Source organism: Manihot esculenta, chromosome 6, assembly GCF_001659605.2.
Source record: "Manihot esculenta cultivar AM560-2 chromosome 6, M.esculenta_v8, whole genome shotgun sequence".
Classification (NCBI taxonomy): Eukaryota; Viridiplantae; Streptophyta; class Magnoliopsida; order Malpighiales; family Euphorbiaceae; genus Manihot; species Manihot esculenta.
Window position 1 is genome coordinate 25,955,838 of NC_035166.2, and position 26,634 is coordinate 25,982,471.

Genomic DNA, 26,634 nt, shown 5'->3' on the forward strand with positions numbered 1-26,634 from the left:
TTATATCAATGAAAAAAAAAACAGTCTGCTTTATATTTTTTTTACCCATCTTTGGTCTCTTTTCTTTCAAATTTTTATCAATCATTTAATTTTAAAGTTTATTTCATTTTCGTCAGAATAAAACATGGAAAGAATCAAAGGTGAAGTGCCAACTAGAAAAATGAAAATTCAGTGCCAAAATGTCGACTCAACAAGAAAATAAGATTGCCAATCCCCCTCTTGTTGAAATGGCTAAGGGCGCCTGCTCTCGATTCTGAACTTTTGAGATTCGAGTTCTTTTATTTAGAATAAAAAAAATTAATTTATTTTATTTTTATTTAAAAATAATAGAATTTATTTTTTAATTTATAATTTTTTTATTTTTTTAAAAATAAAATCATATATAATCTTACTAAAATTTATTTAATTTTTTATTTACGAATCACGCAAAATAGAAGATATAAATTTTAAAAATTCTCCAGTTCAAAAAAAAATTTTAAAAATTCTATAAAAGGTGATATAAAAAGTTAAAAAACAAATAGAATAAATCAAAAGAAATGCAGCATGGAAATACTAAAACAACTAATTAGTTAAAATATTATTTAGAGTATTATATGCAACATATAAATTATTTTTTTTCTAAATTTTAACTAATAATATTATTAAAAATGTAAGATAACGAAAAAACTTATTTAAAAAATTTTCCCCTAAAAGGCCTTATTTTCCATGAAAACCTCTAACTTTCCTTTTATTTCATTTTTGTTGCCTATACCTCACATTCGCTCCCCTCCTTTCACGTACTTTGCTTTTTCTTCCACCACCCTCATGCCGTAGCTCTGTCTCTGCCTATCCGACAAAATGCCTTCTCTCTCCAAGTCTCCCCCTTCTCCGCCTTCTCCTCGCTCTCTTTTTCATCAAGACAACTGCGAAGCCGAGCGCCGCCTCGAGGCGGAGGAGCTCTTGCGAGAGGCCATTGTGGAGCTCCAGCGTCGGCAGCGTTTGGCTGTCCTTGATTGTCCTTGTCCGCCCTGTGATCATCCGCCTGATGAATCTTGTGTGGCTCACGCTATTGGCAATCTCTGCCAGAGTTTCCTTCTCTCGTACGGCGTCAGGGTCGGTGTAGGTATATTACTTCGAGCTTTCAAGCTCGCTAAGGGACAGTCTTATGCTTCCCTTCTCGATCTCAAGGTGAACTCTTTCTCTTTTCGTCACAGTTTCGTAATTTTCATTATAATTATGCTTAATTGCTGTAGTGCGACGAATTATCGATTGAATTTGCTACAATGTGTGAAAATGTATATCAAAATTTTATGGCAGCAACTTGTATCAGAGAAAGATTTAATTGTGAGAGAAGAAGCATGCCGTGTTGGTTTACTATTTGGGGGATTTACAGGGTCCTATCATGCACTCAGATGCTTGTTGAGAAAGTTGAGAAGGAAAGAGACGCCGTTTAATGCGTAAGTTCTTCACTTTCATTTCGCTTTCTTATATGATGAACGAAAATTATAGATCCTATTCCTTATTTATGACATTGTTTAAGGGATGATGGAGCAGAATTTTAGCTGGTTCGGTTGCAGGGTTGTCTGTTTTAGCATTAGATGACTCCTACCAGAGGCGTAGTCTTGCTCTTTATCTCTTGGCTAGAGCAGCTCAGGTATATATTGTTGATGTTTTCAGTTTCTGAAATTGAGGCGATAAGTTTTGATCTCTACATCCTTAACGTTATCTGTTTTTTTTTTTTGTATCATCAGTGTGCGTATAATTCTGCCAAGTCTAAGAACAAATTTCACCTATGGGGAAGCCATTGGAGACATGGTGACTCGTTGCTCTTTGCTCTTGCATGTGCTCAGGTAATCAGCTCATGTTGGTATTTTGGATCATATTTATCCTTGAGATCAGACGTGAAGCCTTTTTTTTTTCAACCTGCTTATTGACTTAGGCATATTTTTTACATGGGGAAGAAATTCATGTTGTTGCCCATAGAATTAAGGTCAGTGAGTTGCTATTCTTGGCTTAGAACTGTCTTTTTCAAGCTAGAGATTTGTAACACAGCTTCACTATCAGCCATTTTTTTTCGGGTTGGAGTGCTGGCCAATCAAGTAGCATTGAGGCTATTAATTCTGATCTAAAACATCGAACTGGGGAAGCTAAGTGTGATCTGAGCTGCCAAATTCTTTGTTACTTCTTATTGATTTGTATGTTGGACTGGTTGATGGACTCTGTTATGTTATCCGTTGGTTGTATAACAAACTATATTTTTTTGCTTCTTTATTGTTTCTGGCATGTGATATTAAAACCTGTAGGAACTCTCAACACTCCAGTACTTATTTGCCTATTCCATCAACACTTGCACGTCCATCTACCTGCCATTATATTGATTGAGATACTTGTTTAGGACAATGTATACACATGGTGAGTCATCTTATTATCCTTTTCCAGATTATGTATGGCTTTGTAATGCACCCAGAGAGCTTGCCAAAAGGATATCGTGACTTTATTCAGAAGACTGGTCCAGTTGCAAAGCCTGTGTATGAGGCTGTGAGATATAGCTGCAGAGGGGTCCCAGTGGATGTTGCCTCACTATCAGCTTATTTATCTAGCATAGGGAAACTCAAATCTGTGAAGTTGGAAGTATACCCTTGCATGATTCCCTGTTCTGTTATTCATCCAGACTTACATTCATGTTTGAATCATAATGCTAAAGCAGCATCAGCTACATTCAGAAGAACTTTCCCACTTTACTTCTCATTGACTTTTGTCCCATATGTTTTTCTACACCTTCAGAAGGTAAATCTTTTACTTAAGTTGATTCTACTACTCATCTTTCTTTTTTATGCTTATCTTTGAAGAGTATAAATCAGAGTCTGTGATATTATTGTACATCTTAAGTTCCAAAATCAACTTGGAGAACAAATTCTATATTTGCTTCATGACTTCATCAAAATATAACCATCATAGGCAATCACCTAATCATGCAAAATCAGGAGATTGGACCAATATTTTTGAAAATTGAAAGAAAAAAGTTGAGTTAAAAGGCAGCATCCAGTTTTAAAGGCCAAATGAATGCTTAACACACCTGAACTACTTGGGAATAACCTATTATTAACACTTAAACTAAATTCACAATCTAGTAAACACCTAAACTCATAAAATTTGTGATTATTAAACACAAATTTACACTATATTACATAATTTTATCTGTGTGATTTGCATGCATCTAAAAGTAATCTTGTTGCTGACTGTGCACCTTTTCTCTCTGATTTTTTAGTCAAAGCCAATTAGAACACTGTTCACACTTCACTTCCCTTGAAACATAAGCGCTTCCAACTGATAGAACCCATATTTGCCCACACTCCAGTAGACTGCATCAGAGGGTTGACAAACACAGTGGAATTTCCAAACTTTCTGGGGCTTCATAGGGGTGAAAGATTCAATTAGCAAGTTCCTCATTCCACCTGGCCCTGAACTATCAATTGAGACACAGTTGCTAAGGTGCATCATTAGATATATATGTAGAGTCTTTGGAATTGGATTATTGAAATCATTGAAACCTGCTAAAGCCAAACGAAAACCCAAAAGGAAAATCAACCAGATGTTGGCTTTCTTCAGGCTGGTGTTTTTGTCACTAACATCTCCAATAACGGCTAACAGGTTCACCAGATATAGTCTCTGGTTGTCCTGAAACATGTGGGAACATTCACATCCCGTACCCATTTGAGAACAACTTTACATCTGGGATTGGTGACTCCAGATGTGCTTTAAATGGCTCTTACATCTTCAGTTGCAATTCTAGTTACGATCCTCCTTGTCTATTCTTTAATCCTCCTCGTCTATTCTAGTTTAAATACCTTAGCCCTGATGAGAGATGCAGTAGAGACTTTTGGCAGTGGCTGTGTATCTCTATGTGATAGGAACATGACCCTACAGGGTTACTACCTAGGTTTTGGGTGCTGTCAGACTTCAGCACCAAGGAGTCTCTAGACATTAAATATTAATCTTCAAAGTCAAGTAACCACAGCAATGTTTGGCAGTTCAATCCCTGTGAGCTTGCCTTTCTAGCAGATGAAAATAACTTGAATAATGTTTCTGATTTGCAGCTTTCTTATAATCCATTTTCGCCTGCAACTAGAAGACTTGTAAATTCAGAAATTGTGATTGAATGAGTGGTAACTTATAAGAGAAGAAACATGTGAAGCAGCTCAATCTAGTTCAAACCCAAACAGATATGCTTATGGAGCATAAGAGCTAAAGTGCAGAAACAATCAGGTTTGTGAAGGATGAAAGTTGTAGCTTAGAGAGAGAAGAGTAGAGGAATTACGAGTAAAGGTAGGAAAATGGTGGAGGAAATATGGAGAAGGGCACAAATTTGGTACATATATATATACATGTATATATATATAATATTAATTTAATAATAAAGTAATAATATTAAATTAGGATAAAGTGCAGAAACAACGTCAATTTTTTATGGTTCACATGCTCTTGTCTGCATGCATATACACAATTACTGATTGTATCAATTTGTATTTAATGGTTATAAATTGTGTTTAATAGGCCCCAAATTTAGTTCAGATGTATAATATGTTAAAAACTAAATAGTTCAGGTGTTTGAGTATGTACTTGACCAATTTTAAACCTTTAATGCCTGAAACTGTCACTGGTGCAACCTTTTTCTACTTCTATATTGTATTTAACTTGCACTATCTTGAGTCTTGGCTCCACCTACCCTTTTCTTTCATTTCAATAAAGAATTTGTAAACATCTCTCTCTCTCTTTCTCTCCTCCCTCCCCTCCTTCACCATGGTCATTAAAATGTTAAAGTTATTAGCTTATGCTATTTCTTATGCAAGTGAACACACCATATTTTTAATAGTTTGTGATGCTTCTTAATTCATGTAAATCATTATTCAACTCATACGTGAAACACCATGGTACTTATCCTTTATTACTTCCATAGAATAAACCAGAAAATGTCTCATTTCCCATAAATTGAGCTGTAAACTCTTTTCATTTGGCTGGTTGGGATGGGAAACTGTTTTGTGATTCTGTCTAGTAAAAAATGGCAATAATGTCTTGCACTTAGAACTAATTTACATTCATTCCAAATTTTCATCTGCTTACAGTTCGTGGATGCACCTGCTCGCACATGTTGGCTTGCTGTTAGAGATGCTGTTCGCTCAACAACATTTTTATCTGCATTTGTTGGAATTTTTCAGGTAGTTATATGCTCAGTTTTATTTATCTTTAACTTTTCTTAAGCTGTTGCATATGTTCTTAATTGTTCATGGATGATGCAAGGGGGTGATATGTCTGCATAGAAAAGTCGCAACAGTGGACCACAAACTTGTCTATTGGGTTGCAGGAGGAATTGCTGCTCTTTCAGTGCTACTAGAGAAAAAATCTAGACGTGCTGAACTTGCTTTGTATGTTCTGCCACGAGCTGGAGATTCGTTGTGGTATATTTTAGTTAATCACCACCTGCTTCCAGCTGTTAAGAATGCAGAGGTATCACTTCTGTTTCCTCGTTCTGTTCTGAATGCTTTCTTGAATTGGCTTAGGATTACTTACATCCACCTTTAGTAGAAACTGTGTTACTTTTTAAATGTTATTGCTTCTCTTGTTTTTGACACTTCTTGCAGGTTTTTTACATCCTAGCTGTCATCTATTATTGCAAAAATGCTACTGAACAAGTTTGTTAGCTCAACTGAGAGCCACATTGCGTTACAATTTGACTATTATTAAAAATTCCAGTGCATTGCCGGGTGACGTAACTTGTTTAATGATTGATGTTTTGGCCATTTCTGTGTACATGTATATTAGGTGTCCATATGAACGCATGACCCTTGCATGCATGTTGTGTGACACACGAATTGCCTAAGTGGTTCACTACGCACAAATACAAACAATGAATTCCACTGACCTCTTGCATGTACATTTGTCCTTGGAAGACTACTCAAATGAAATACTTGTCGGATGATGTTACAGGTGGCTTTATTTTGTGCATGCATGGGAGGAATAATGTACTACTTGGAATATGAACCAGGCACTATGGCTCCATTCCTTAGGGGTCTAATCCGTCGTTTCCTTGCCAGCAGAATAAGTAATCCAAGCTCTCCATCCAATCGGAGTTCTTCGTACTCATATTTGCAGACTCCTGATGCTAAGCCACCAAAATTGTGGGAAGGCAGAGAAACTGAAGATTCATCATCTGAGAAATACAATCTTGAATCCATTCCAGGGCTGTAAGTGTATTTTGGTGGCCCAATTATCACTGCCTCCTACCCCAGCCATTCTTTCATTCAAATTTTATATCATTTGTTATAAGGCAGATGAGTGCTTCTTAATACGTTAGAATTGACCCCATAGAGAATAATGTTTCATGCCTCATATTATGGCCCTTGCAAATGTGTTGAAAAGAGGGATTAGGTTTTATTTCTTCTAGAGACAGGGTTGGCTATACCCTTATGATTGTAGGACCCAGAAGCTGAAGGGTTTTAAGTCAAATAATGATAGTTGTAACAAGTCTGAATTCTAGAAGGGGATTTCCTTTTGTAAATAATGTTTTCCTTTTAAATATCCTGTGCGTACTTTAATTCTTGGTTTATATTGTAATCTGTAACATCTGTGATTTTTTCCCCCTCTCTTTTCCTACCATTAGAAGTCATTCTTCCACATATGTGGATGACTTACGTTCATAGATCTCTGCCGTTACCAAGTTCTGCTGATTTTGAAAATAATTTTTGTTGGTTATTCATTGTTTATGATCATACGCCATCATTTTCTGTACAAGTCGTCCTCAGACCAAGCAAATAGCATGACATATATCACATTCTTCCCCATCCGCCCTCTGTTATGCTCACAATTTTTTAAAATTTAACTTATTTAATTTTATTTGTGTCCCCGTCCAGTCAACTAAATCTATATTATAACTTTTTCTAAAAAAATGTAAATTCTACCAGCAAACCCCCCCCCCCCCCCTGGATTGCTTTCACCTGCAAGAAACTCTTCCCAAAATTTTTCTTTATTCTTTGTCAAGTCATCTGCCCGAAGATCATAGCAGAAAAGACGCTCAATTATACCAGAATGGATGTTAGGTTGCTAGAGGCAGCTCAAACAGGAGATGTAGACTACTTGCAGCTATTACTTGTGGAAAATCCACTCATTCTTGACAATATAGCACTGTTTTCATCAGAAAATCCCATTCACACTGCCTCCATTGCTGGGCATCTTGACTTTGTTAAAGAGATCTTGAGGCTGAGACCAGGATTTGCCAAAGAAATAAACCAAGATGGTTTGAGTCCCATGCATATGGCAGCGGCCAATGGGCATGTAGAGATTTTAAGGGAGCTGATGAAAGTTGACTGCAGACTCTGCCGTTCACAGGGAAAAGAGAAGAAGACTCCTCTTCACTGTGCAGCTATCAAGGGGAGGGCCGAGATAATCAGTGTCATGCTTTTGTGTTGTCCTGATAGTATTGAAGACAAAACTGTTCAAGGAGAGACTGCTCTGCACCTGGCTGTTAAGAGAAACCAGTTTCAAGCCGTAAATGTATTGTTGGATAATATCAGAGAAAAGAACAGGGGAGATTTGTTGAGCTTGAAGGATGAATTAGGCAACACGGTTCTGCACCTTGCAGCCTGGAAAAGACAGCGTCAGGCAAGTTGAACAATCATTTTCATCTTTGATAAGTATATTCATTCTTTTTTTTTAATCTTCATTTTTAACCCATAATAAGGGGTTCACTTTTCTTCTTTCCTTAGGTCATTCTTCTTCTCCATTTGTCCTTTTAGTAATCAGATGACCATAAAAAATAAAAGCTAACACTGTATTTTGCTAAGGTCCTGCTTCTATGGTCAGAGCGATCTAATCGTTAGAAATTAGATTATTTCAATCAGTTGGCCTAATTATGGTCAGATGACGACCTTCTGAAGATAAGATAGAATAATGTTAGAGAATATTAGACTATGGATTGATCTGCCTCTGAATTTTTTAAAATCTTAAGATATATTCACTGCAGCAATTCCAGAACAATTGAACAAACACCCAAGTAGGTTTTTAAGAAATGGAATTCCTTGCAGGTGATAGAGTTGTTACTTGGTTCTGGCACTACTAACTCGGGCATTTTGGAAGTGAATGCCAAAACCAACAGTGGCCTTACTGCACTTGATTTGCTATTGATTTTCCCAAGTGAGGCAGGTGACACAGAAATCACAGAGATCCTTCGGAGTGCTGGAGCTATGCGAGCAAAGGACATTAGCCATCCTGCCATTTCCTCATTTCAATCTGTCAATCAGAACTCAGCATTCTCAACACTAGAGATATGTCAAACAGAACAACCAAAAAACTTGGTGGATTACTTCAAGTTTCAAAAGGGTAGAGACTCTCCGAGTGAGGCTCGGAGTGCACTATTAGTTATTGCGGTTCTAGTAGCAACTGCAACATTTCAAGTCGGAGTTAACCCTCCGGGTGGTGTTTGGCAAGACAGTTATATACCAGATCAAAGTAACAGCAAAGCCATCATCACAAAAGCACATTATGCAGGGGAATCAATTTTAGCAACAGCTAGTCCAATTGCATTTGCACTTTTTGTGCTTTTCAACTCCATAGGGTTATCAGTATCTCTTTTTATGATTCACATACTCACCAGTAGGTTCCCCTTGCAATTTGAATTACAAATGTGCATAGTTGCATTGTATTTTACTTACAACACTGCATTAATAAACATGTCACCGGATGAAGTGAAGCTCTATGTCGTTTTGGTGACTGTAATCCCATCTTCACTCACAGCAGTTATAGCCAAAGCTATAAGAATACATGCAAAGAAGATGGCAGAGTTTGTGTTGGCCAGGATTCGTCGTGTCCCTTGAATATTGATGAGTTCTAGGAAAAAAAAGAAAGAGAAAAAGGAAAGAGGGGGAATGTATAACCCTCTTGAAATGTGACATGTAAAGGATTACCTCTGTAATAAAAGAATTCATCTGACTGTATAAAGAAAGGTTCCTGTTTCCTAAGTTTGTCTTCCCCCTACTTCCCTTCCCCATCTCCTTCTTTCTCTCAATTTTGGCCATAATCGTGATTAAAAATGGTCCTCCATGCAGTTTGTGATTAAAAACAGTGGAAGAGGAGAGCCTTTTTGTGATTAAAAAAAATGGTCCATACAGTTTCTGTGATAAAATTTAAGCCTAGCAGATAGTGAATGCATTATTCATGTAATGTTTATTAGTCTTTGATGCAAGTAATGTATAATGGTTGTGCTGTTCAACTGAGAAAGAAGAGAGCGGGAATAGGGGGGTGTTGCCTTCTCTCTCAGTGTCTCCAAGCTTCACAAGTAGTTTTCTGTTTATAGAAGAAAATAATTAGTGGAGTGAGGAACATGTCAAAGCAAATGCTAACGGCCCACTACTCACTAGCCTTTCTAAATTCTAGTTTGTACTGCAAAGAAAACAAGCAGTCTGTTATGATAGAAGAATAAAGGGGTTAGGAAATAAATAGAAGGTGTTGAGGGTTTAAATTGTATAAAAGGATAGTGTAGAAAGGAATTAGTTAGAGAGTGTAGTGGCGGGAACAGTTATTTTAGAAATCTAATGCTGTATAAATAACAGCCATTGTAACTAAAGGAAATTACTCCAAGAATTATCAATCTTAATCGACCTTTCTTTCTTCTCTCTCTAATTCTCTCTACTCTGCAATTTCCCCCCTTTCTTCTATTTCTCTCCCTTTTCTTCTATTTCTCTCCCCTTTCCTCTCTTTTTGACTTGTTAGAGATCCAATCCATAACAATTGATATCAGAGCTTTGTCGAGAATGGGCATTGCTTTCAAATGAATTTCTGGTAGTTGCAATCAGGCGCAGATCAGAAACAGTCCTCCCAAGTTACAGGTTTCTCCTACTGTCTTTCTTTTTTTTCCTTCTTCTTCTATTATGCTTTCTTCCCTCTAATTCTTTCTTTTTCCCAAAATTTCTTTCTTTTCCGTCCTTTCTCCTCTCTTCTTTTGTCCTTGAGTATTCTTCTCCTTCTTCCTCTATTCTTTCCTTCTTTCTTTTCCAGAATTTTCTTCCTTTCATTTGCAGAAATTTCTTCCATTTCCTTCCTTATGTTCTTGCTCTGTTCTTTTTCTTGGCAAAACCTTATTTGTGCACTTCTTTCTTTCATCTAGAACCCCTTTCTTCCTTAAATTCTTGAACCAAATTCTTCTTGTTCTATTGTTTTCTGGTTCTTATCTTTTCTTCTTTAATTCCTCACTTCCAGCATTTCAAGAACTTGTTTCTTGGAATTCTTGAAATTTTCGTTCCTTCCTTTATTCATATTCTTTTCATTCTTCTTCTTCCTACTTTATTAAATTTTTCATAAAATTTCTCCATTGAATCACCATTTTACTTCCTGAAAATCAGTTTACTCTTCTTGATTTTCTTTGTTTTTTTGAAATTCTTTGTTTTCTAGAAATTCTTGAATCATGGAAGTGCCATATTAGGCACAAATTTTTCTTAATGGAGTTCAAGAAATTCTAGATAGAATATTAAAAGAATGGAACAAGTAGTTGGAGCAAAGATTTGAAAAAGTGATTTAGAAAATAGAAAATTTAGAACAGAAAAGAGAAAGTTTTGAGCAATCAATTCAAGTAACAAAGGCAAAGATTGCAGTCTTGATCAATGAAAATCAAATTTTTGAAAAGATTAATGAAGAACAAGATGCCTAGTGTGCAATTTTCAAGAAGAAAGACAAAGCCATTGAGGTGGAGTAGGAGCCTTTTGTTGACATATCTAATATAAGTGAGATCAATGAGGAGAAGAATGATGAAGACGGTGATGTTGGGCACTAAAGTCTGAAATGAGGACAATACTAGTTGAAAATGAGGACAATACCAGTTGAATATGAAATGTTTACACAATTCAGTTCCAAAACTGAGTTTTTTGCCATTGAAATTCTCGGAAATGTTCTTGGAAAAAGAAAAGATAAAGGTATTACAAAGTGTTGGATGTTGGAAACATGTAGCAGCATTTTTGGCATCCATGTAGCAGCATTTTTGGCATCCATGTAGTTAAGTACAGCGGTTGTCATCCTAGAGGACTTATGGAAGATAAATAGAAAATAGCAAGAAAAGAAAGGAAGAAGGTCATGACATCAAATTCTATTGTGATATTGAAGGAACAAGTATGGGAAATTCGGAAAAGGAAAAAGGAAGAAAGTTTAGCATCTTCAGCCAAGCCTTATGGGTCAATTCTGCAGAAGCATGTGCCGGAAGTTAACATTTGGATTCTAAATTCTGGGGATTAACTGACCACCAAAAGCTGTTGTGGAGGATTTTCACATCCTTCTGACCAAGTTTGAGGAAAGAAGCAACAAAAATTCATTTCAATTTTAGTATTTTCTTCATTCTTGAGGACAAAAATGAAGTGGGGAATATTATGATAGAAGAATAAAAGGGTTAGAAAATAAATAGAAAGTTGAGGGGTTAAATTGCATAAAAGGATAAAGTAGAAAATAGTAAACTTAGCTAGAAGAGGGTGTAGTGGCGGAAACAGTTATTTTAGAGACCTAAAGCTGTATAAATAACAGCCATTATAACTAAAGAAAATCACTCCAAGAATTATCAATCTTAATCAATCTTTCTGTCTTCTCTCTCTAGTTCTCTCTACTCTGCAATTTCCCCCCTTTCTTTCTTTCCCCCCTCTTCTATTTCTCTCCCCTTTCCTCTCTTTTTGACTTGTTAGGGATCCAATCCATAACACAGTCAAGTACTCGTGGCAAATAAGAAAAGAAACAAAAAAGAAGGCCGTTATAATCATAAAGATAGATACCAATAACATTACTTGACAAATGATTTCTTCATTGATCACCCATCCCGAGGAACTAAAGACAAACAACTGATGTCTGAATCTTGATACACACTTAAAAAGAACTCAAATTAGAAAATTATCGAACAAATATATATTCTACAACTGAGTATGGGGACTCAACTCATATCTGAATGTTTTAGAGGTTTTATTATTCATCATGAAATTTACAAATTCTGTATGTTTTATTACCAATCTTACACTCAATGCCACTGAATTTACAGGTAAAAATACGTTTCTGTACAGAAGCCCCAATGCACCTATCTGTTTCTTCTTCAACTGCTCTCTTTAATGAATCATTGATGTCCCCCAATGCCCAAGCCAAGGATATATGAGGGCGTGGATCCTATGACCAGATGGTAATTTCATGAGAAATATTATATAAGAAATGCACAAGCAATTGCTTTTTTATATGAAAGAGGCCATTAGACTTGATCATGAGTAATAACATCCTCACCTTGTAAAATTCAGGAAGATTGTGGAGTTTGTAGACCTCATTAACATATTCAATTTGCCTTGCAATCTGAAGCAATCAAAATAAGAATAAAAATTTACAGAGTAACAGTCAGAGCTCTAGCAATATTTAGAAGAAAAAAAAAAGAAAGAAACAATCTGATCAAGCAAGAGCATATGCAATCACGCCAAACACGAAAAAGCTAACATAAAATGTAAATTCATCCAGCATACCTCAGCTAATCCTCCCGTAACAACTTCCATTGAAAGGAAAGTTCGAGTTTTATCATCATTGATAAAAACCTCCCACTTATTAAAATCAATCCAATATCTGCTTGAACAAACAATGTGTTAAAAGTCTAGGGATTTTGAATTAATGGGATTCTATGAATTGAAGAGAACGCCTAGGAAGATACTATGGTTGCAACTGACCGTTTCTGAAACTGAAGCCTCTGGCGAAGCATTGCAATCACAGAATCAATCTGATGAACTCGAATGGGGACAGTTCTTCCCAAGCTAATGTGGAATTCTCTACCTACTGCAACTTTTTCAAGCTTGTGATCATCTTTGCATAAGATGTCAAGTGGAACGTCAGCATCCACAACATGAAGACAGGGCACAACAGATGATACCCTCTTCAAAAAGAGGACCACTTCTTTCTTTGAGGTAGGCGGTATATAAACTGGATAATACAATGGTTAAAAACACTGCTCTAAGTGCAACGTCTAATGCCATTACCAACAACAAGCGTTGAAAATAATCTAACTGCATGAATTCAAAAATCCTATTTCCTATTTGACGACAAAATTACCATAATCTCCTGAAACAAAGAAACTAATTAGAGGAAAAATAACCTGGGATGTAAACGTGCAAAGCATAGTTGCCCTCAACATGGGGAAAGCTCCTCGCTCGATTTGGCTGGCCAGCTTGCAAGTAATCTATGAGACCTTCATTGTCAAATCGTAGAAAACTTTATTACCACGAGAAGAAACTAGCGAAAAGCAACAAAATTGATTCGAATTAGAAAGTCTGTGTATACCGGTAGAATTAGGAGGGGTGAGAAGTGATACAGGAGGAGGTGGCAAAACTACGACATCCGGTCGCGTATTTGGAATTGAAGCAGATTCGGTGACTGCTTTTGTGGAAAGAGCAGTGTCAGAGTCCGAGTCCGATGATGCGTCTCCATATGAGGCTAATAGAGCTTCCATTATCTCTCTCTCGCTTGGTCGCTTGAGTTGAGAGGGAAGACGAGGAGTGAGTCGCCGTCGATTTGAGGCGTAGCCCACGTAGTACGAGGCGGAAGCCCACCATCCCAAGACGGCCCACTTATATAAAACTTTAAGGAAGAATTAATTTTAGGCGATTTTTTTCCACTACTCAAAAATAAAATATTGGATGATCTTTAGAAAAATTATTAATTTATTTTTATAATTAAAAATTTGTTATATTTTGAAAAGAAAATGCTTAATAATTTTGTTATAATTGATAGATTCTATTAGACAATTAATAAATATCACAATGGCCTAGAAGAGGAAGTGGTAAAAGGGACGGAGCCAAGGGCTCTTCTTGAAAAATTTTAAATTATATAAAGATATTTAGGTAATTTTTTATATGATAAAAAAAATATCATTAAATTTTTATATATTTAAAAAATTTATTAATTAATTTTTATTTTAAAATTACTCAATTAAAATATTTTATATTTTATAAAATGAAATTTTTTAATTTTTTATTAAATAATTTTTTATCTATTTTCAATACTATTTAATTCATCATTCTCAGTTTTTTCAATTCAAAAAATTTTACTTTTTATCTTTAAATTTCAACTTTAATTTTATACGTTATTTTTATTATTAAAAATAATTATTTCACTTAATTAATTTATAATATATTTATATAATTAAAATTATTTATTAAACTATTTAAATTTTAAAAAATAAATTTTAATTTTTATAAATAAAAGTATTTTATGAGTAATATTTTATTAATTAATTAATTTTATGGAATTAAATTTAAAAAATATAAATAATAGGTTAGATAATTTAAATTTAAAAATATTTAAATATAAATTAAGTATTATTTTTATAGATAATAAATTAGATTATTTAATTTTTTTAAAAAATAAATTTTATAGTAAATATTATATTAAATATATTATTTTTTTATGGGTTTATCTGTTATAACTATAATAAAAAGAGTTTTTTTTATAATAAATATTATTAAAATTTTATTTTATAATAGAATAAGAGATGAGTACTTAATTTGTTAACTTATATTGAAATATATATTTATAAATATTAAAAATAAAGTCGTTATTATATATTTTAATTAATAAAATATATATAAATTACAATTTAATTATAATATTTTATAAAATTTTTAAATATATATTTATTTAATGTGTTTTACTAACATTCATTAAAATTGAGGTTGTGGGTAATAAGTAGCTCAGGTTCATTGCTGTTTTTACGTGACAAAGTTCTTCTCTTGTCCAAAAGTTGCATCCCATTTTATGAGGACCACCATAATCAATCGAGAGGAATAGAAAAATTGCTCATCATAGTTGTTCAAATTGGAAGATACGTATATTATCATTTGCTTACGTTAAATATACAAATAGGATAAATAAGAAGTTGCATTTTTCTGTAACCATGGACATGATAAGGAGACATCAAGTCTTTTCTTATCCCATGGAAATCTATGGCACCGAGGGATATAGAGAATCATAAACATCTAGCAAAGGACCAATCCATGAGCCGTTTTCATCTGCTATGCCACTCCAGAGACAGAATTATCATTACACTCTTCTAATCGAAGGGGTCAATCCTCGGGTCGTGTTCACTTGCCATAGCCATTCCAGTGCAAAGGCATGTGGGGCACATCACCTGCCCAACATAAAAATACAAAAGGAAACCTTACATTTACTGAAATTCTCTTGCAAATTAGTAGGATAGATCTGTGCAGGACCTACAAATTTTATGTGCTTAACTGCTCCATGGCTACGCAACCAAAAATCTACTGTAGAATGACAAGACTTATCTTTATAACTTGTATCTTTCTTGGGACTGCCTTCCTTATCATGTTTGTTTTTCTTTGTTCTAAAGTTGTTACCAGGTGTCTCTATACTTTCCTCAAACCATACACACTGGTGTATATGTGTCCCAACTTATAAGATATATTTAGCAGGTAAGAAAAGACAAAGCAATTAAATTTATTTCTCTGTTGCCTAACAATTGAATGAGGAAATTGAAATGATGTCAAACCTTTCCAGATCCCGAACAATTCGAACATCTTTCTGTTTTGGGTGCTGACAGTGGCTGAGCCCCACCACTGACTGTTGAAACTGGTTCAATAAGAACAACTGCGCCAGTGCTTGAGCAACGAGCACATGCAAGATACCCTGCATGTTCAGTGTATATTGGAAATAAGTAAGGGAAGTGCATTACCCTCTTCTCTGTATTCTTTTATGTGCATGATCATAACTACCTGCCATGAGTTTTAATCTTTCTCTGAAGAGAAAATAAACAGGTTGGTACATAGTGATATACTATACTAATGACGTTACCAAATTAATTCAATCGCAAGAAGGTGTCCAGTACTTAAGTTGGCTATATATATATATATATATTGAGGAAGAAAATTCCTGAAGGTGTTAGGAGATATTTTGCCAATGTACGTAGAAAACTAATTGAACTTTTTTGTGGGAGAAGTCCTGCTGACTTTCTGGACTCATATTCTAGTCAAACAAAAAGGAGCATTAAAATGCCATTGAATATGTAGAAGAGAGTTTCAATACAATAGCTATCAAAATTAGATCTGTGAGGATAAAATTTTTCAAGCAGATATAACAAAAATGGACTCAAATTTGGCAAGCATATAAGTCTACTTGAAATACAGCTCAAATTTTGTTGGACGCAAAATATGAAATCTACAGCAGAAAAGTTCTTGAAAACAGGGATAAAAGCCAAATCAGGTCTAAAGAAAATGGAATAAAGACAAACATATTCCAGACGCAAAAAGGGAAAGGGGAAGAGGGAAAGATAGAGTAGAGGCAATCCAGGGCATACCAGTTCCAAGACAATATTTGCATCTTTTATGTTCCTGTTGTTTTACATTGTTTATCTCAACTACCATCAATGCTGAGATCACCCCAACTGCTCCTCCAGAGAATGAAGCTACTATAGGATCAACCTGACTGCAATTTACAGCAGTTACATGGTTATAAATGGACCTTAAAACCATAGTGCTTTGACAAAATTTGCATGGAAAGGATATGAATAATTATAGAGATAAATAGAAGTCCACAGGGACAGTAAATCAAATCAAACAGAGAACAACCAGAATCAGAAAAACAGAGGGGGACACAACACATGTACCATACCTCAACTGCATAGGCAAATGGACACTTCGGATAAAATCTTCATATGATGTCCCCCCCAAACCGAGCTTAAGCTCCAACTGAAATGTAAAAAAGGGTAAATATTCAAACAAATGAAAGAAGTTGGAAAAAAAAAAAATTCTGGCTTTCTAGCTTAGTTGCCAAAGTTTAAATTTTTTTATGGATGGTCTTGTGCATTTTTATTGCTCCCATATTAACATACTGGATAAGTTAGGGTCCTTCTAAGCAATGCCATGATTCATAAGCAATTTGATTATAAAAGTGCATAGAGAACTTACAGTGGGTGCTAAAAGGCCACCAAAAATGATAATCCCAGCAATAAGAGAAAAACAAGTAGCATAGTATAACTTCAGATTTTCTGCACTCTGGAAGCAACATAGAAATTAATCTCCAAGTAATTAACATCAGAATAAAAAAGAAATCAAGTACATTTCTCATAATGTATGATTTGCAGAGAACGAGATAATTACAAGTAACAAATACAAAATGAAAGGTCATAAAGAACAGAGGTAGAGTAAAAGAAAGCTCACCAAAGGAGGCAAGAAGGGGATGAATGATGGAAAGTTGGGAAGCTCATTCTCTTGCGTTTCCTTTAAAATCCCAAGTTCAGCACTCTTGATTCTCTGTTGTATCCTCAGCCTACGAACCTGCACATTTTCAAGGATGTAAAATATCCAAATAAAATAGTAATAAAAAAGGGAGCAAATCTAAAATTAGTAACAAAAGAAACGTCGACACAACAGAATCATCTGCAAAACCTGAGGTTATACAGAATCAATAAAAGATCTCGGCTTTTGTATTGTATTTAGAAACAAATAGAAAACGAAATAAAAACTCAGAAAAGCTATATTTTCCTTTTCCCTTCAATCATCCTCTGAAAGGCCTGAAACTAGCATATGTCATAATTCATTAGAGAGAGATACCTCCTCCATATGCAAGAAAATTTTGTTCCGCCGACTTCGAATATTATCTCGAATTTCTTGCAGTTCCATTTTGGATAAGTCTTGAACCGTTTCAGGCCCTTCTATGATACAAAACCTACATTCACATCACCAACCAAAAGCTACTTAACAGATTTCTATGTTTTGCAAACAAAGCGTGCCAGAGAAATGGTGGTCTTAAAGTGGAAATTCATTACATAGTAAAATCAAAACCAGCATATCATATTTCACAAGTAGAGCGAGAAAAAGCAATACCCGGCGGCGGTTTTATCAGTTGAATCAGAGTCAATAGAAGGCGAGAAGGAAGAAGATTCAAGCTCAGACGCCATAGATCGCCATTTCGAGCTCGATTTGCGGTTGACATCTACAAATCTATAGTTCGAGTGATGTAAGCTGTGAGGACCAGACAGGCACAGCGGTTTATGTGGGTAAGAAACCGCCAAAACACGGCTCAAACTACCCATAATCGAGACCCCCAATCTGTGAGTCTCCGTCTCGTATTGTTGCAACAACAATATAGATACAAAGAACTTTTTGTTTCGTCTTAAACGAAGAAAGATCTGCAACTGTTTATCGGAATCAGGTGAAGGAGGATAATAGAGACAAGAGAAGCATAGGAGTTGGAGGTGAAGCATCTATAATGGAGCCATGGTGGGAAGCGAGGTGGCTTGCCACGTGGAAGGAAGACACTGGCTGTTGGTTTTTTTGGTACCAAAAATGGAAATTTTGGGTGGAGGTGGTTTTTGTAAGATGCTACTCAAAATATTAATATCCATTTGCGACAGACTTTAGTATGGATAAAATAAAATGCAGTACTTTGTGATGATGGGCTTCAACTTCAACAGAACTCAAGCCCAACATCCAGCTCCATACAAAACCCTAGTTGCAGACCTATAAATTCACAATCACCAACCCCTTCTCACCTTCGGCCGCGCGAGTCTCCTCTTCCTCGCTGTTTTGGGTCTCCTTGCTTCGGTTAAAGTTAACCTTTTGCCCTTTTATTTTACTTACAATGCTGAATTTGGAATGCTAGTGCTGAAATGTGAGAGAAGATCACGGTGATGACTCAGGAAATTCAAGCTCAACAGACCGGAATGCAGGCCTCTCTTTTTCTAGAGAGCTTTGCGTGTCGATCTTCCCGCTGACCTGAGTGATCTTTTTCTCTCACAATATTTGGTTCATCAGCAAAATATTCTATCTCGTATTTTTTTTAAATTTTTAGCTTTTGATTTGAATTGATTTCTTGTTCTTAAATATGAGAATTCGGGTAATTGAGGTTGCAATGAGGATTCACAGCTCCCTCTTCTGAGTTAAAGTTGAGGAAATCAGCTGGCAGAATCGAACCTATGACTTTTTAGCCACCACTGAGTAATCTGCTTCCCTATTCTCAAAGTTATTGGCTCTATCTTTATTGCCCGATTATAATTAAATCAACTATAATATTTGGGATTCAGTTTCATTATTATAAAGTTGTTTTCCTGTAATTAGTTACTGTGTATTGCTACTACTGAGTAAACTCCTTTCCCGTTCCATTCGTAAGTTTGTAATGATTTATTTCCTATAGTTTGAAGTGTCTTAATCCAATATGATTTTTATAATGGATGAGGATGAAGCAATAACAATAATCCAACACTTGATCTGAGACTTTCATAGTCAAGTGATGTTCACATATTGACTTCTGAATCTGTTCATGTTTTAGTTCCTTTTATCTACTATTATTAGTTATGGTTCTTACAATTCCTACATTTAAGTAAGAGGATTTGAGTGATGAAAACAACTTGGTGTGTGTTTGCATGGGTTTCAGGAATTAAGTAGATGAAAGCAATTTTTAAAAAAAATGGATGTAATTTGAAGTTTTGGAGGATTTGGTAAATGTGTTTGCAATTAATTTATATATATTTTGAGTAACCAACTAATAATACAAATGCATACACGGAGATGAACTCTTAATTCTGTTCCTTCCTACACCCAACCAAAAATAATTATAACAAAAAACAAAACTTGAGTGTCTAAACTTTCTTCACTCCCGTCGGATCATCAAATGATGAAACTCGGAAAATCTTAGGACACCTTCCTACATAGCTATATAGCTATGGATGAGAATAACATTTCCGTTCTGATGATGATGATTGTCATAACCATAACATCTACATTTTGCCTGCAGTTATTTAACATTGTTTTATTTACAAAGCATTAATCTTTTAAAATTGATGCACTCAAGAGTTTGTTGATTTCTTTATTGTATTTCTGGTGAAATTTTCATTTTGATTTCTTAGCTAATTTCAAAGAGTGATTGGTGGCTGCTTGTTGCACTTTGTTTTCTGCATTATAGATCACAATGATGACTTGCAAAATTCAAGCTCAACAGACTGGATTACAAGCTTTTTCTTGGAGAAGTTTGTATGTCGACAATGACGCTATACTGAGTGATCTCTTAATCATGATTTAGTGCTAGGGCCATCTAAGCATATTTGAATTTACTCGTGATGTTTGCAAAATTTGTACGATCACTTGAGATTGTACAAGAACGATAGAGTCATAGCACTCTTTGACACAATTTATTTTTCTTGTATGCCAAAAATATTTCTATTTCCTATTCTTTATCAACTGCATATATCAATGTGCTACAAAAGCTATTGGTGAGGTTTACCTTGTCATTTTGTGAACTAATTTGTTTGTTAATTTTGAAGGACTTGAGGCAGAATTTTTTTTAAAAAAAAATAAATTGTTAAATGCAGGTTGAACTTACTTGGTATCTGCCGTCATGATAACCTGGATGCAATCTCACATGTATATTTCAGAAGATAAGTTGGAATGGGTGCTCAATCACTGATTGATTTTTTATTTTCTAATGACCTTTTCAAGCGAGAGTTTTACTCGGATTCTTTTTCTATAATGTAAAATAGATCATAAAGGAAATTATTGTTTCTATGCACCACACCAGATCCTATTATACTTGTATCCTAATTGTTGGTTGTATATATTGAATCCTGTTGTTCGCACGTACTTGTGAAGAAACTCTACTTGGTTTAGAGCACTGACTACGTGTCTACATCTGAAGGGTTACCTGCCTGTGTAATTGGGCATTTAACTACAACCGTCATAGCAAGGTGAAAGCGGCATGTCATGTAGAAATGCAAGGTCGAGACTTGTGATTTTGATTGAAATGTGGTATATTGGATTTTCTGTTTAGTAATTGCGCTTTTAAAATCAGCTTTAGTGAAAATTTCATTGAGTGTTTATTTCTCAATGTGGGCTTTATGCCAAACGAACGCAGATTTCCTCTATGCCTAATTTTCTACCGAACTGATAAGGGTCTTCTCATTTGTCTTGTCTAAATATCCTGCTTCCCGATGGCTGCCTAGTCTTTTTCATTTTTCAGTCTAACTGGTTTTCATAAATGCTAGTTTCGGACAAAAGATTTAATCTCTCGTTGTGATGCGTGGTCGTTAAGGTTAATTATTTTGGTCAATAAGTTCGGGGAGGAGCAATGATCTAATTGAGGAGCCATAATATATTTGGTGGCTGAGTGCATTTGGTTTGATGCACAACTAGCATCAGGTTGACAAGGGAATAATTTGCATTTCAAGTGAAGTTGCTCTTGATTATCTGGTTGGGCTGTTTTGGCTTATAAGCTATGATTTTCTGGATTTTACCTTTTGCTTGTCCTTGTGTTGGCTTGTAGTTTACTTTTCTGGACATACAATGGTTTCTTCATCTTCTTCTCCAGCTCAGCTGTGCTGTGCTTGTGCGGTGGAAGTGTTGAGGTGCTTGCAGTTACCAGGCGGCGTCGATTTTTCTTGGAGTTGAGCTGTGGATTTGGGTTGTCGGTTGTAGGTTGTGGATTGGGGCTCGTGTTTATAGGTTGTGGATTGGGGTTTCTGTCGACTAGCTAATGAGCTTAGTCTCTTTATATTCAGTTTGGTCCATTGGGCCTTTTTAATACAAGTAGTTCTGCCCTTGGAAATCGACTGGATAGATAGGTAACCATTACTCGGAAACCTTGACAAATGCTCAACACTAACACCCACCCCCACCCGAAAAGAAAAATAGTTCCAGGTGAAGGTCCGCCGAATTTTGGGCCTTACCTTGTGCCGAATTTTAGATAGATACGTGTTATTGCAAATAATAAATTTTGCGTTTTGTTATTATGTTCTTTTCCAATCTGATGGATTAACAAGTTTAATAGGATAGCAGTGCTGTGCATAATTGGAGGTGAACGTCAATCTCCAATAATACCCGCTATATTTTGATGTCATCTAACAAAAAATTAAAAAGCAATTGAGCCAATAGCTCAGAGGTGCTGTCAATTTAAAAAATAAAAATAAAAACAAAAGATAATCTAAAATCAGCATTTATTAAAATATTTAATTACCAAAAGAATAGGTATACTATCTGGTTCGCATCCGCTCTCTAGTTGATATTTTAGATGAAACTTGTTATATGACCTAAAAAGATAATGCCTGGAAGCTTTTTAAGTTCAAAGTATGGGTGCCCATACAAAATAATTATTCACATAATATTCCTGCTAAAATATCTCGCACAAGTTGGTCCCTAGCACCATTCCAAGTTTCTCATCCACTTCTTTCCACTAAAATCTTGTTTGCCACTTTGTCCGTTAGGCTGCTAATAATAGATACTTGTACTAAAATTGATTATCAATAGCTCTACCATAAGGATGTGAGGAGAAGGAAGCAAGCCAGTAAGAAGGAAGAGTAGATCGTTGATCACATAAACAACATCTATCCTTTTAAATAAAGTAGAGTTCGTTAGTCAGTTTAGTTAAAGGATTATCAAGTTGAAGGCATTTTAGTCCACTTGCTCGCCTATGAAGGGTGTCAATCAATTATGCATTATTCAGAGAAGAGAATCCCCGACGTAGTATGAAGAAAATTATAGAAAAATAATTGCACAGGAACTGGGCCTGTATACTTGAGTGATCCGTTGAACTTTGGGATGTCCGGTCTGATCCAAATTGAGAGGAAGGGAGAACAGGCACAACCCCACACGGTTTGGGCTAATGAAATATCTACTCATCTCTGGAACTTATCCGACTAGTTGGCCCAGCATGTGAGTTCCAAGTAGTAACCTTCCTAAAGTGTGCCCTAGATTCTAGGCAGGCCCAATTTTAGGTCAACACTCCTTATGCAATTTCTGATTGCCATTAAGCCTTTTAATTAATTTAAAATTTAGTGTTCTAATTTTTTTATGAAAATGGAAGATTGGATTAAATTATATTTATCATATAAAACTAAGAAAACGGTTAACCAACAAGTGGATAATTGGGCAGAGATATTTGTGAAGTGCAGACACATGAAGATATCAAATTGCATAAACAGTGAATGCAGGTATGTGCTCTAAAGGAATTCCCACTAAAACAAGACGACGACGAGGAAAGGCATCTACAGGTTTTGACATCACGTCATTTTCGTGAAACCATTACATCAAGAATGTGGAAGTCAAAGTCGATATTGACACTTGGGCACCACATGGAACAAAATTAATAAACTATTTGTCAACTTACCAGCCAACTGCCCAACTACAACTGCAAGCCACTATCAGCGGGCACGGCGAGAGAGCTCAGCTCAGGACTTTGCTCATGCCGCTGCTGCCAGATGTCCTTGGCGTGATGGATGGGCGGTTAAAGCAACCGCCACTGAAGTTCTTGGTTTTATAAATGGACTAACTTTTTTCATCCATTAAAGCTTGCTTCCTCAAATGTGGTTTTCTTCATTTATCTCCACATCAAATTTATGTGTACACAAACTGATTGTATTTTCTTAAGAAGATGATACTCTTGTAATTATTGTAAATAAATATTATTATTTTATTATAAATAATCATAATAATGATCACGAGGCAATTAAGTGGAGGCAAGTAGTTTAGTGGCTGAGGGGTGTTTGAGATTTGAGAATATGACTGTGAGGCCTGTGAGCTAAAGTTCTCTAATCACGCTTTTAATTGCACTGTTTTCTCAAAAAAAGCAAATATTTTGTAAGTGGTGATATTTAAAAAATATTTTAAATATGTATTTTTAATTTAAAAAGGAAAGAGTAAAATCTTGTTCACTATAGAAAAACGTAAATAGAATCACGGGTGGCCCAGTTGTCATCATCAGAATTCCATTATATAAAGCCATGCCACACCAAGTGAGGACTCACAAGCCAGCTTTGATTTCCTCAAATTTATCTCTTCGCGTTAAACTAATTCAAAAGATGAACCTAACATCATTTCGTTTTACTCCTTTCTTTCTTCTTCTCATAATTGGAGTTACTGTTGCTGCCTCTGCTGCTGACAAAAAAGTGGTCTCTCCTGAAATGTCTACTGGCCCTAATAATGGCCAAGGCGGCGGCTCTTCTGGGGCTACTGGCTCCGGTCATGGCCCCAACTGGGACTACAATTGGGGATGGGGGTCGAGTCCTGGCAGTGGCTGGGGTTATGGTTCGGGTTCAGGCCGGTCGCCAAATGGGTTTGGCAGGGGTTTTGGGTTTGGGTTTGGCTCTGGAAGTGGATCAGGTTCAGGATATGGTTATGGGTCTGGAAGTGGTGGTGCACATGGTGGTGGGTATGGGGCTGGAAGTGGATCAGGAAATTCTGACGGTGGTGGTTCTGGTGGAGGAAGTGGCGGAAACTCGCCGGTTGATTCCAGAGGAAAAAACAACCACGGGTGAAACAACAAGCATGGAGTTTGAATCTATCTATAAAGTGTGCATGGTGTGCAAATTAAGTGCAAGCTCCATATTATGTACCCTATAATTATATATAGCTTATATAGTTTTGAGTTTGGGCTGTATCATATGTATAATTACTGGCTTGAACTGTGTTTGCTCCTCTGCTATTAAAAAATTTCTCTATCCTCCTGCTTCCATGATCTTACCTCTTAATGTTTATTGACCACTGTTTCAAATCTCCGGCCATGGCCATCGTATAAGGCTTAGAACTAAGCTACGCAACTACATAGATAAATAAATCACTTTGCTATTTTTGCGAAGAAGAGAGGCCAAGTGATAGCTAGAGGATATTGATTACTTGATTAAGTGCAAGAATCTAGTAAAAAATGACGATTTCAAGTAGGGTTACAGTGGCTAATCATTTTAACGAAAAAGACAGCCTGTAAAATTGGAAACAGAGATGTGTGTCCACCAGATTGATGCAGCGAATTGAAAACGACAGTACGTTAGGTTATATCACAAGTGACAGTTGCTACGGCTATGGACCTGAGGAGTGAGGACCTCTGCCTTTTGGTTGTGTGATATATATCCAAGTCCTGAAGTGCGAACAATTGATATTTTCGGATTCATTCACGTACAATCATGATTATTGTCGAAGGACAATAACAGAATTATATTCAATCATAATAATCACAAAATTTTAGCTTCATGTTTAACTTTGATCATGTATTATTGAAATTTTAGTTTAATTTAATTTTTTGCTGAGCCTAATAATTTTAAGTTACACTATTCATTTAAATTTTTTGAGTAAAAGTAAGAAAATAACAAATAATATCATTTTTTTACAAAAAAAAAAGCTAACAAAGTACATATGTATTTACATTATAAGTATTGATATGATATAATATTCGTCCAAAATATGCCACGAGCTGTAACCATATGACAGATACACGTGACAAGACCCTAATAAATCATGGTACTCGATCACGTGAGTCTCATCTATAAGAAAGAAAATCCAAATATCATAATAGTAGTATTCGGAAAATAGAGAATTCGCGCTCTTATAAACCGGTCAAGCCTTTTATGAGATATAAGTTATCATTAAATGATAGTATCCAGCAGATCTCCAATACGCCTATAATCATGGGATCTTTTATCCATTAGTCAGTACCAGTCGGATTTCTAGAAATTCACCAACTACCTCCATCTTTTTATAATATAAAAGTATACAATATAAAAGTAAGTATACATAATGTTCAAAATACATATTCTTACACACTCTTCTTGAGCTCAAAGCTACTTATTTACGGTCGCCCTTCTTGAAAATTTATTGACTTGAGTGCCGAAATGGTTGTTCATAAGCGCCAACCACCACACCTTTCTTTTACAGATTAAGCAATCATCTTCAGCTCATTAATTTCGGCCACATTTGTCGGGATACCCATTGAGGTTTTTTTATTCATTTGGAATAAATTCGGCTTGGTTTTTTGTTCATCTTTTCACTCAAAGTACTTTATCTCTTTGTCACTCTACCTTTAAAAAGGCTGAAAACTCAAGAGCTGTTGCTAAGTTTGCTGTCAACAGGAGAGCTATCGTCTCCTCCACCCCCGATAGTGAATAGAATACTCCTTCCATAGTCAATGAGACTGACCTCAATAATCTGAACAATGAGCAGATGGTGCAATACAATAAAAAAGCTGCAGGCAACTCTCAAGCAATATAACAAAGAAGTCAAATAGCCCGATAAGCTTAACCTAGACAAAGTGGGTGTGCAGGACAAAAAGATCATGGGCACACTGCAGAAGAATGCATGGAACTAAAATGAACTCGTAGGGATTATTCACGTAATTATAGGAGATCAAGTGGCAACAAGGTAATTGAATGCCTGTAGTAATAAAATATCATGGATATTTAACTCTTGAGTCAAAACTCGAGTCTTTAACATGGAGGATCCAGTCCTTAAATAGTCTAACGTAATAGTAAGTTGAGCGAGAATTGAAAGGAACCATATAAGGTCTCTAAAGTTATTCGTCTTGGTGTTTATAAATTATTCAAGTTAGATGACCGAATTATTTTTCATTCTTGGAGTACCGTGTAATTCATGAAAATTTTATTAAATAAAATTATAATATATTTTTCAATTTTATTGATGTTTAAATCAAAATTATTAAAAATGATAGATCGATAAAGCATTAGTATAAGAAAAAAATGCTACAAGGCAAGTAACCGCCACATAAATTTATGAGTGTTAATTCCAAAAGAAAATAAGGCAATTTCTTCAAAAAAATGCCACAAGATGAAAAATCGCGATGCGAATCACAATATGGATAACCGCCAAGTATTCGACCGTGTGTTAG

The 26,634-nt window shown here is 35.5% G+C and overlaps 5 protein-coding genes, 1 long non-coding RNA gene and 5 other non-coding genes across 11 annotated transcripts; 9 read left to right on the plus strand and 2 right to left on the minus strand.

Moving 5' to 3' along the window:
* Nucleotides 1-728: 728 nt before the first annotated feature.
* Nucleotides 729-6,572, plus strand: LOC110616886. The gene is made up of 8 exons (XM_021759397.2): nt 729-1,167; nt 1,297-1,436; nt 1,534-1,633; nt 1,731-1,829; nt 2,419-2,766; nt 5,103-5,195; nt 5,278-5,484; nt 5,965-6,572. The coding sequence occupies exons 1-8, from the start codon at nt 838-840 to the stop codon at nt 6,223-6,225; spliced, it is 1,578 nt and encodes a 525-aa protein (XP_021615089.1). The 5' UTR covers nt 729-837; the 3' UTR covers nt 6,226-6,572.
* Nucleotides 6,573-6,764: 192 nt separating this feature from the next.
* LOC110616887 (ankyrin repeat-containing protein BDA1) lies at nt 6,765-8,987 on the plus strand. Its single transcript, XM_021759399.2, has 2 exons — nt 6,765-7,635; nt 8,058-8,987. Exons 1-2 carry the CDS (start codon nt 7,063-7,065, stop codon nt 8,844-8,846), a joined length of 1,362 nt encoding a protein of 453 aa, XP_021615091.1. The 5' UTR covers nt 6,765-7,062; the 3' UTR covers nt 8,847-8,987.
* Nucleotides 8,988-11,785: 2,798 nt separating this feature from the next.
* LOC110616884 (U6 snRNA phosphodiesterase) lies at nt 11,786-13,577 on the minus strand. Its single transcript, XM_021759395.2, has 6 exons — nt 13,306-13,577; nt 13,121-13,213; nt 12,699-12,948; nt 12,501-12,597; nt 12,271-12,336; nt 11,786-12,159 (listed from the first exon to the last, which is right to left on the minus strand). The coding sequence occupies exons 1-6, from the start codon at nt 13,472-13,474 to the stop codon at nt 11,965-11,967; spliced, it is 870 nt and encodes a 289-aa protein (XP_021615087.1). The 5' UTR covers nt 13,475-13,577; the 3' UTR covers nt 11,786-11,964.
* Nucleotides 13,578-14,829: 1,252 nt separating this feature from the next.
* Nucleotides 14,830-18,325, minus strand: LOC110617496 (protein ORANGE, chloroplastic). The gene is made up of 8 exons (XM_021760320.2): nt 17,862-18,325; nt 17,589-17,703; nt 17,196-17,312; nt 16,944-17,030; nt 16,648-16,724; nt 16,334-16,461; nt 15,530-15,666; nt 14,830-15,151 (listed from the first exon to the last, which is right to left on the minus strand). Exons 1-8 carry the CDS (start codon nt 18,239-18,241, stop codon nt 15,074-15,076), a joined length of 1,119 nt encoding a protein of 372 aa, XP_021616012.1. The 5' UTR covers nt 18,242-18,325; the 3' UTR covers nt 14,830-15,073.
* Nucleotides 18,326-18,412: 87 nt separating this feature from the next.
* LOC110617497 lies at nt 18,413-20,798 on the plus strand. The gene is made up of 2 exons (XR_002488382.2): nt 18,413-18,974; nt 19,939-20,798. It is a non-coding gene; the product is annotated as an uncharacterized LOC110617497 (long non-coding RNA).
* LOC122723930 lies at nt 18,658-18,762 on the plus strand. Its single transcript, XR_006351125.1, has one exon. It is a non-coding gene; the product is annotated as a small nucleolar RNA Z107/R87 (small nucleolar RNA).
* On the plus strand, nt 18,879-18,978 carry LOC122723918. Its single transcript, XR_006351113.1, has one exon. It is a non-coding gene; the product is annotated as a small nucleolar RNA R30/Z108 (small nucleolar RNA).
* On the plus strand, nt 19,205-19,294 carry LOC122723933. Its single transcript, XR_006351128.1, has one exon. It is a non-coding gene; the product is annotated as a small nucleolar RNA snoR31 (small nucleolar RNA).
* On the plus strand, nt 19,640-19,733 carry LOC122723928. Its single transcript, XR_006351123.1, has one exon. It is a non-coding gene; the product is annotated as a small nucleolar RNA snoR31/Z110/Z27 (small nucleolar RNA).
* Nucleotides 19,938-20,038, plus strand: LOC122723931. The gene has a single exon (XR_006351126.1). It is a non-coding gene; the product is annotated as a small nucleolar RNA Z107/R87 (small nucleolar RNA).
* A 2,916-nt stretch (nt 20,799-23,714) lies between the features above and the next one.
* LOC110616878 (glycine-rich cell wall structural protein 2) lies at nt 23,715-24,460 on the plus strand. The gene has a single exon (XM_021759386.2). It carries the CDS (start codon nt 23,744-23,746, stop codon nt 24,275-24,277), a length of 534 nt encoding a protein of 177 aa, XP_021615078.1. The 5' UTR covers nt 23,715-23,743; the 3' UTR covers nt 24,278-24,460.
* Nucleotides 24,461-26,634: the final 2,174 nt, after the last annotated feature.

What these genes read in the sequence shown, in the direction of transcription:
- LOC110616886 (XM_021759397.2), top strand. Translation starts at nt 838, where the DNA reads ATGCCTTCTCTCTCCAAGTCTCCCCCTTCTCCGCCTTCTCCTCGCTCT. An exon ending in CTTCCCTTCTCGATCTCAAG is followed by an intron (nt 1,168 to 1,296) that starts GTGAACTCTTTC and finishes ATTTTATGGCAG; the next exon opens with CAACTTGTATCAGAGAAAGA. An exon ending in AAAGAGACGCCGTTTAATGC is followed by an intron (nt 1,437 to 1,533) that starts GTAAGTTCTTCA and finishes ATGATGGAGCAG; the next exon opens with AATTTTAGCTGGTTCGGTTG.
- LOC110616887 (XM_021759399.2), top strand. Translation starts at nt 7,063, where the DNA reads ATGGATGTTAGGTTGCTAGAGGCAGCTCAAACAGGAGATGTAGACTAC. An exon ending in CCTGGAAAAGACAGCGTCAG is followed by an intron (nt 7,636 to 8,057) that starts GCAAGTTGAACA and finishes AATTCCTTGCAG; the next exon opens with GTGATAGAGTTGTTACTTGG.
- LOC110616884 (XM_021759395.2), bottom strand. Translation starts at nt 13,474, where the DNA reads ATGGAAGCTCTATTAGCCTCATATGGAGACGCATCATCGGACTCGGAC. An exon ending in CACCCCTCCTAATTCTACCG is followed by an intron (nt 13,214 to 13,305) that starts GTATACACAGAC and finishes TTGACAATGAAG; the next exon opens with GTCTCATAGATTACTTGCAA. An exon ending in ATCTTCCTGAATTTTACAAG is followed by an intron (nt 12,160 to 12,270) that starts GTGAGGATGTTA and finishes ATCTGGTCATAG; the next exon opens with GATCCACGCCCTCATATATC.
- LOC110617496 (XM_021760320.2), bottom strand. Translation starts at nt 18,241, where the DNA reads ATGCTTCACCTCCAACTCCTATGCTTCTCTTGTCTCTATTATCCTCCT. An exon ending in TTTTCTTGCATATGGAGGAG is followed by an intron (nt 17,313 to 17,588) that starts GTATCTCTCTCT and finishes GAAAATGTGCAG; the next exon opens with GTTCGTAGGCTGAGGATACA. An exon ending in TCCCCTTCTTGCCTCCTTTG is followed by an intron (nt 17,031 to 17,195) that starts GTGAGCTTTCTT and finishes TGTTGCTTCCAG; the next exon opens with AGTGCAGAAAATCTGAAGTT.
- LOC110616878 (XM_021759386.2), top strand. Translation starts at nt 23,744, where the DNA reads ATGCCACACCAAGTGAGGACTCACAAGCCAGCTTTGATTTCCTCAAAT.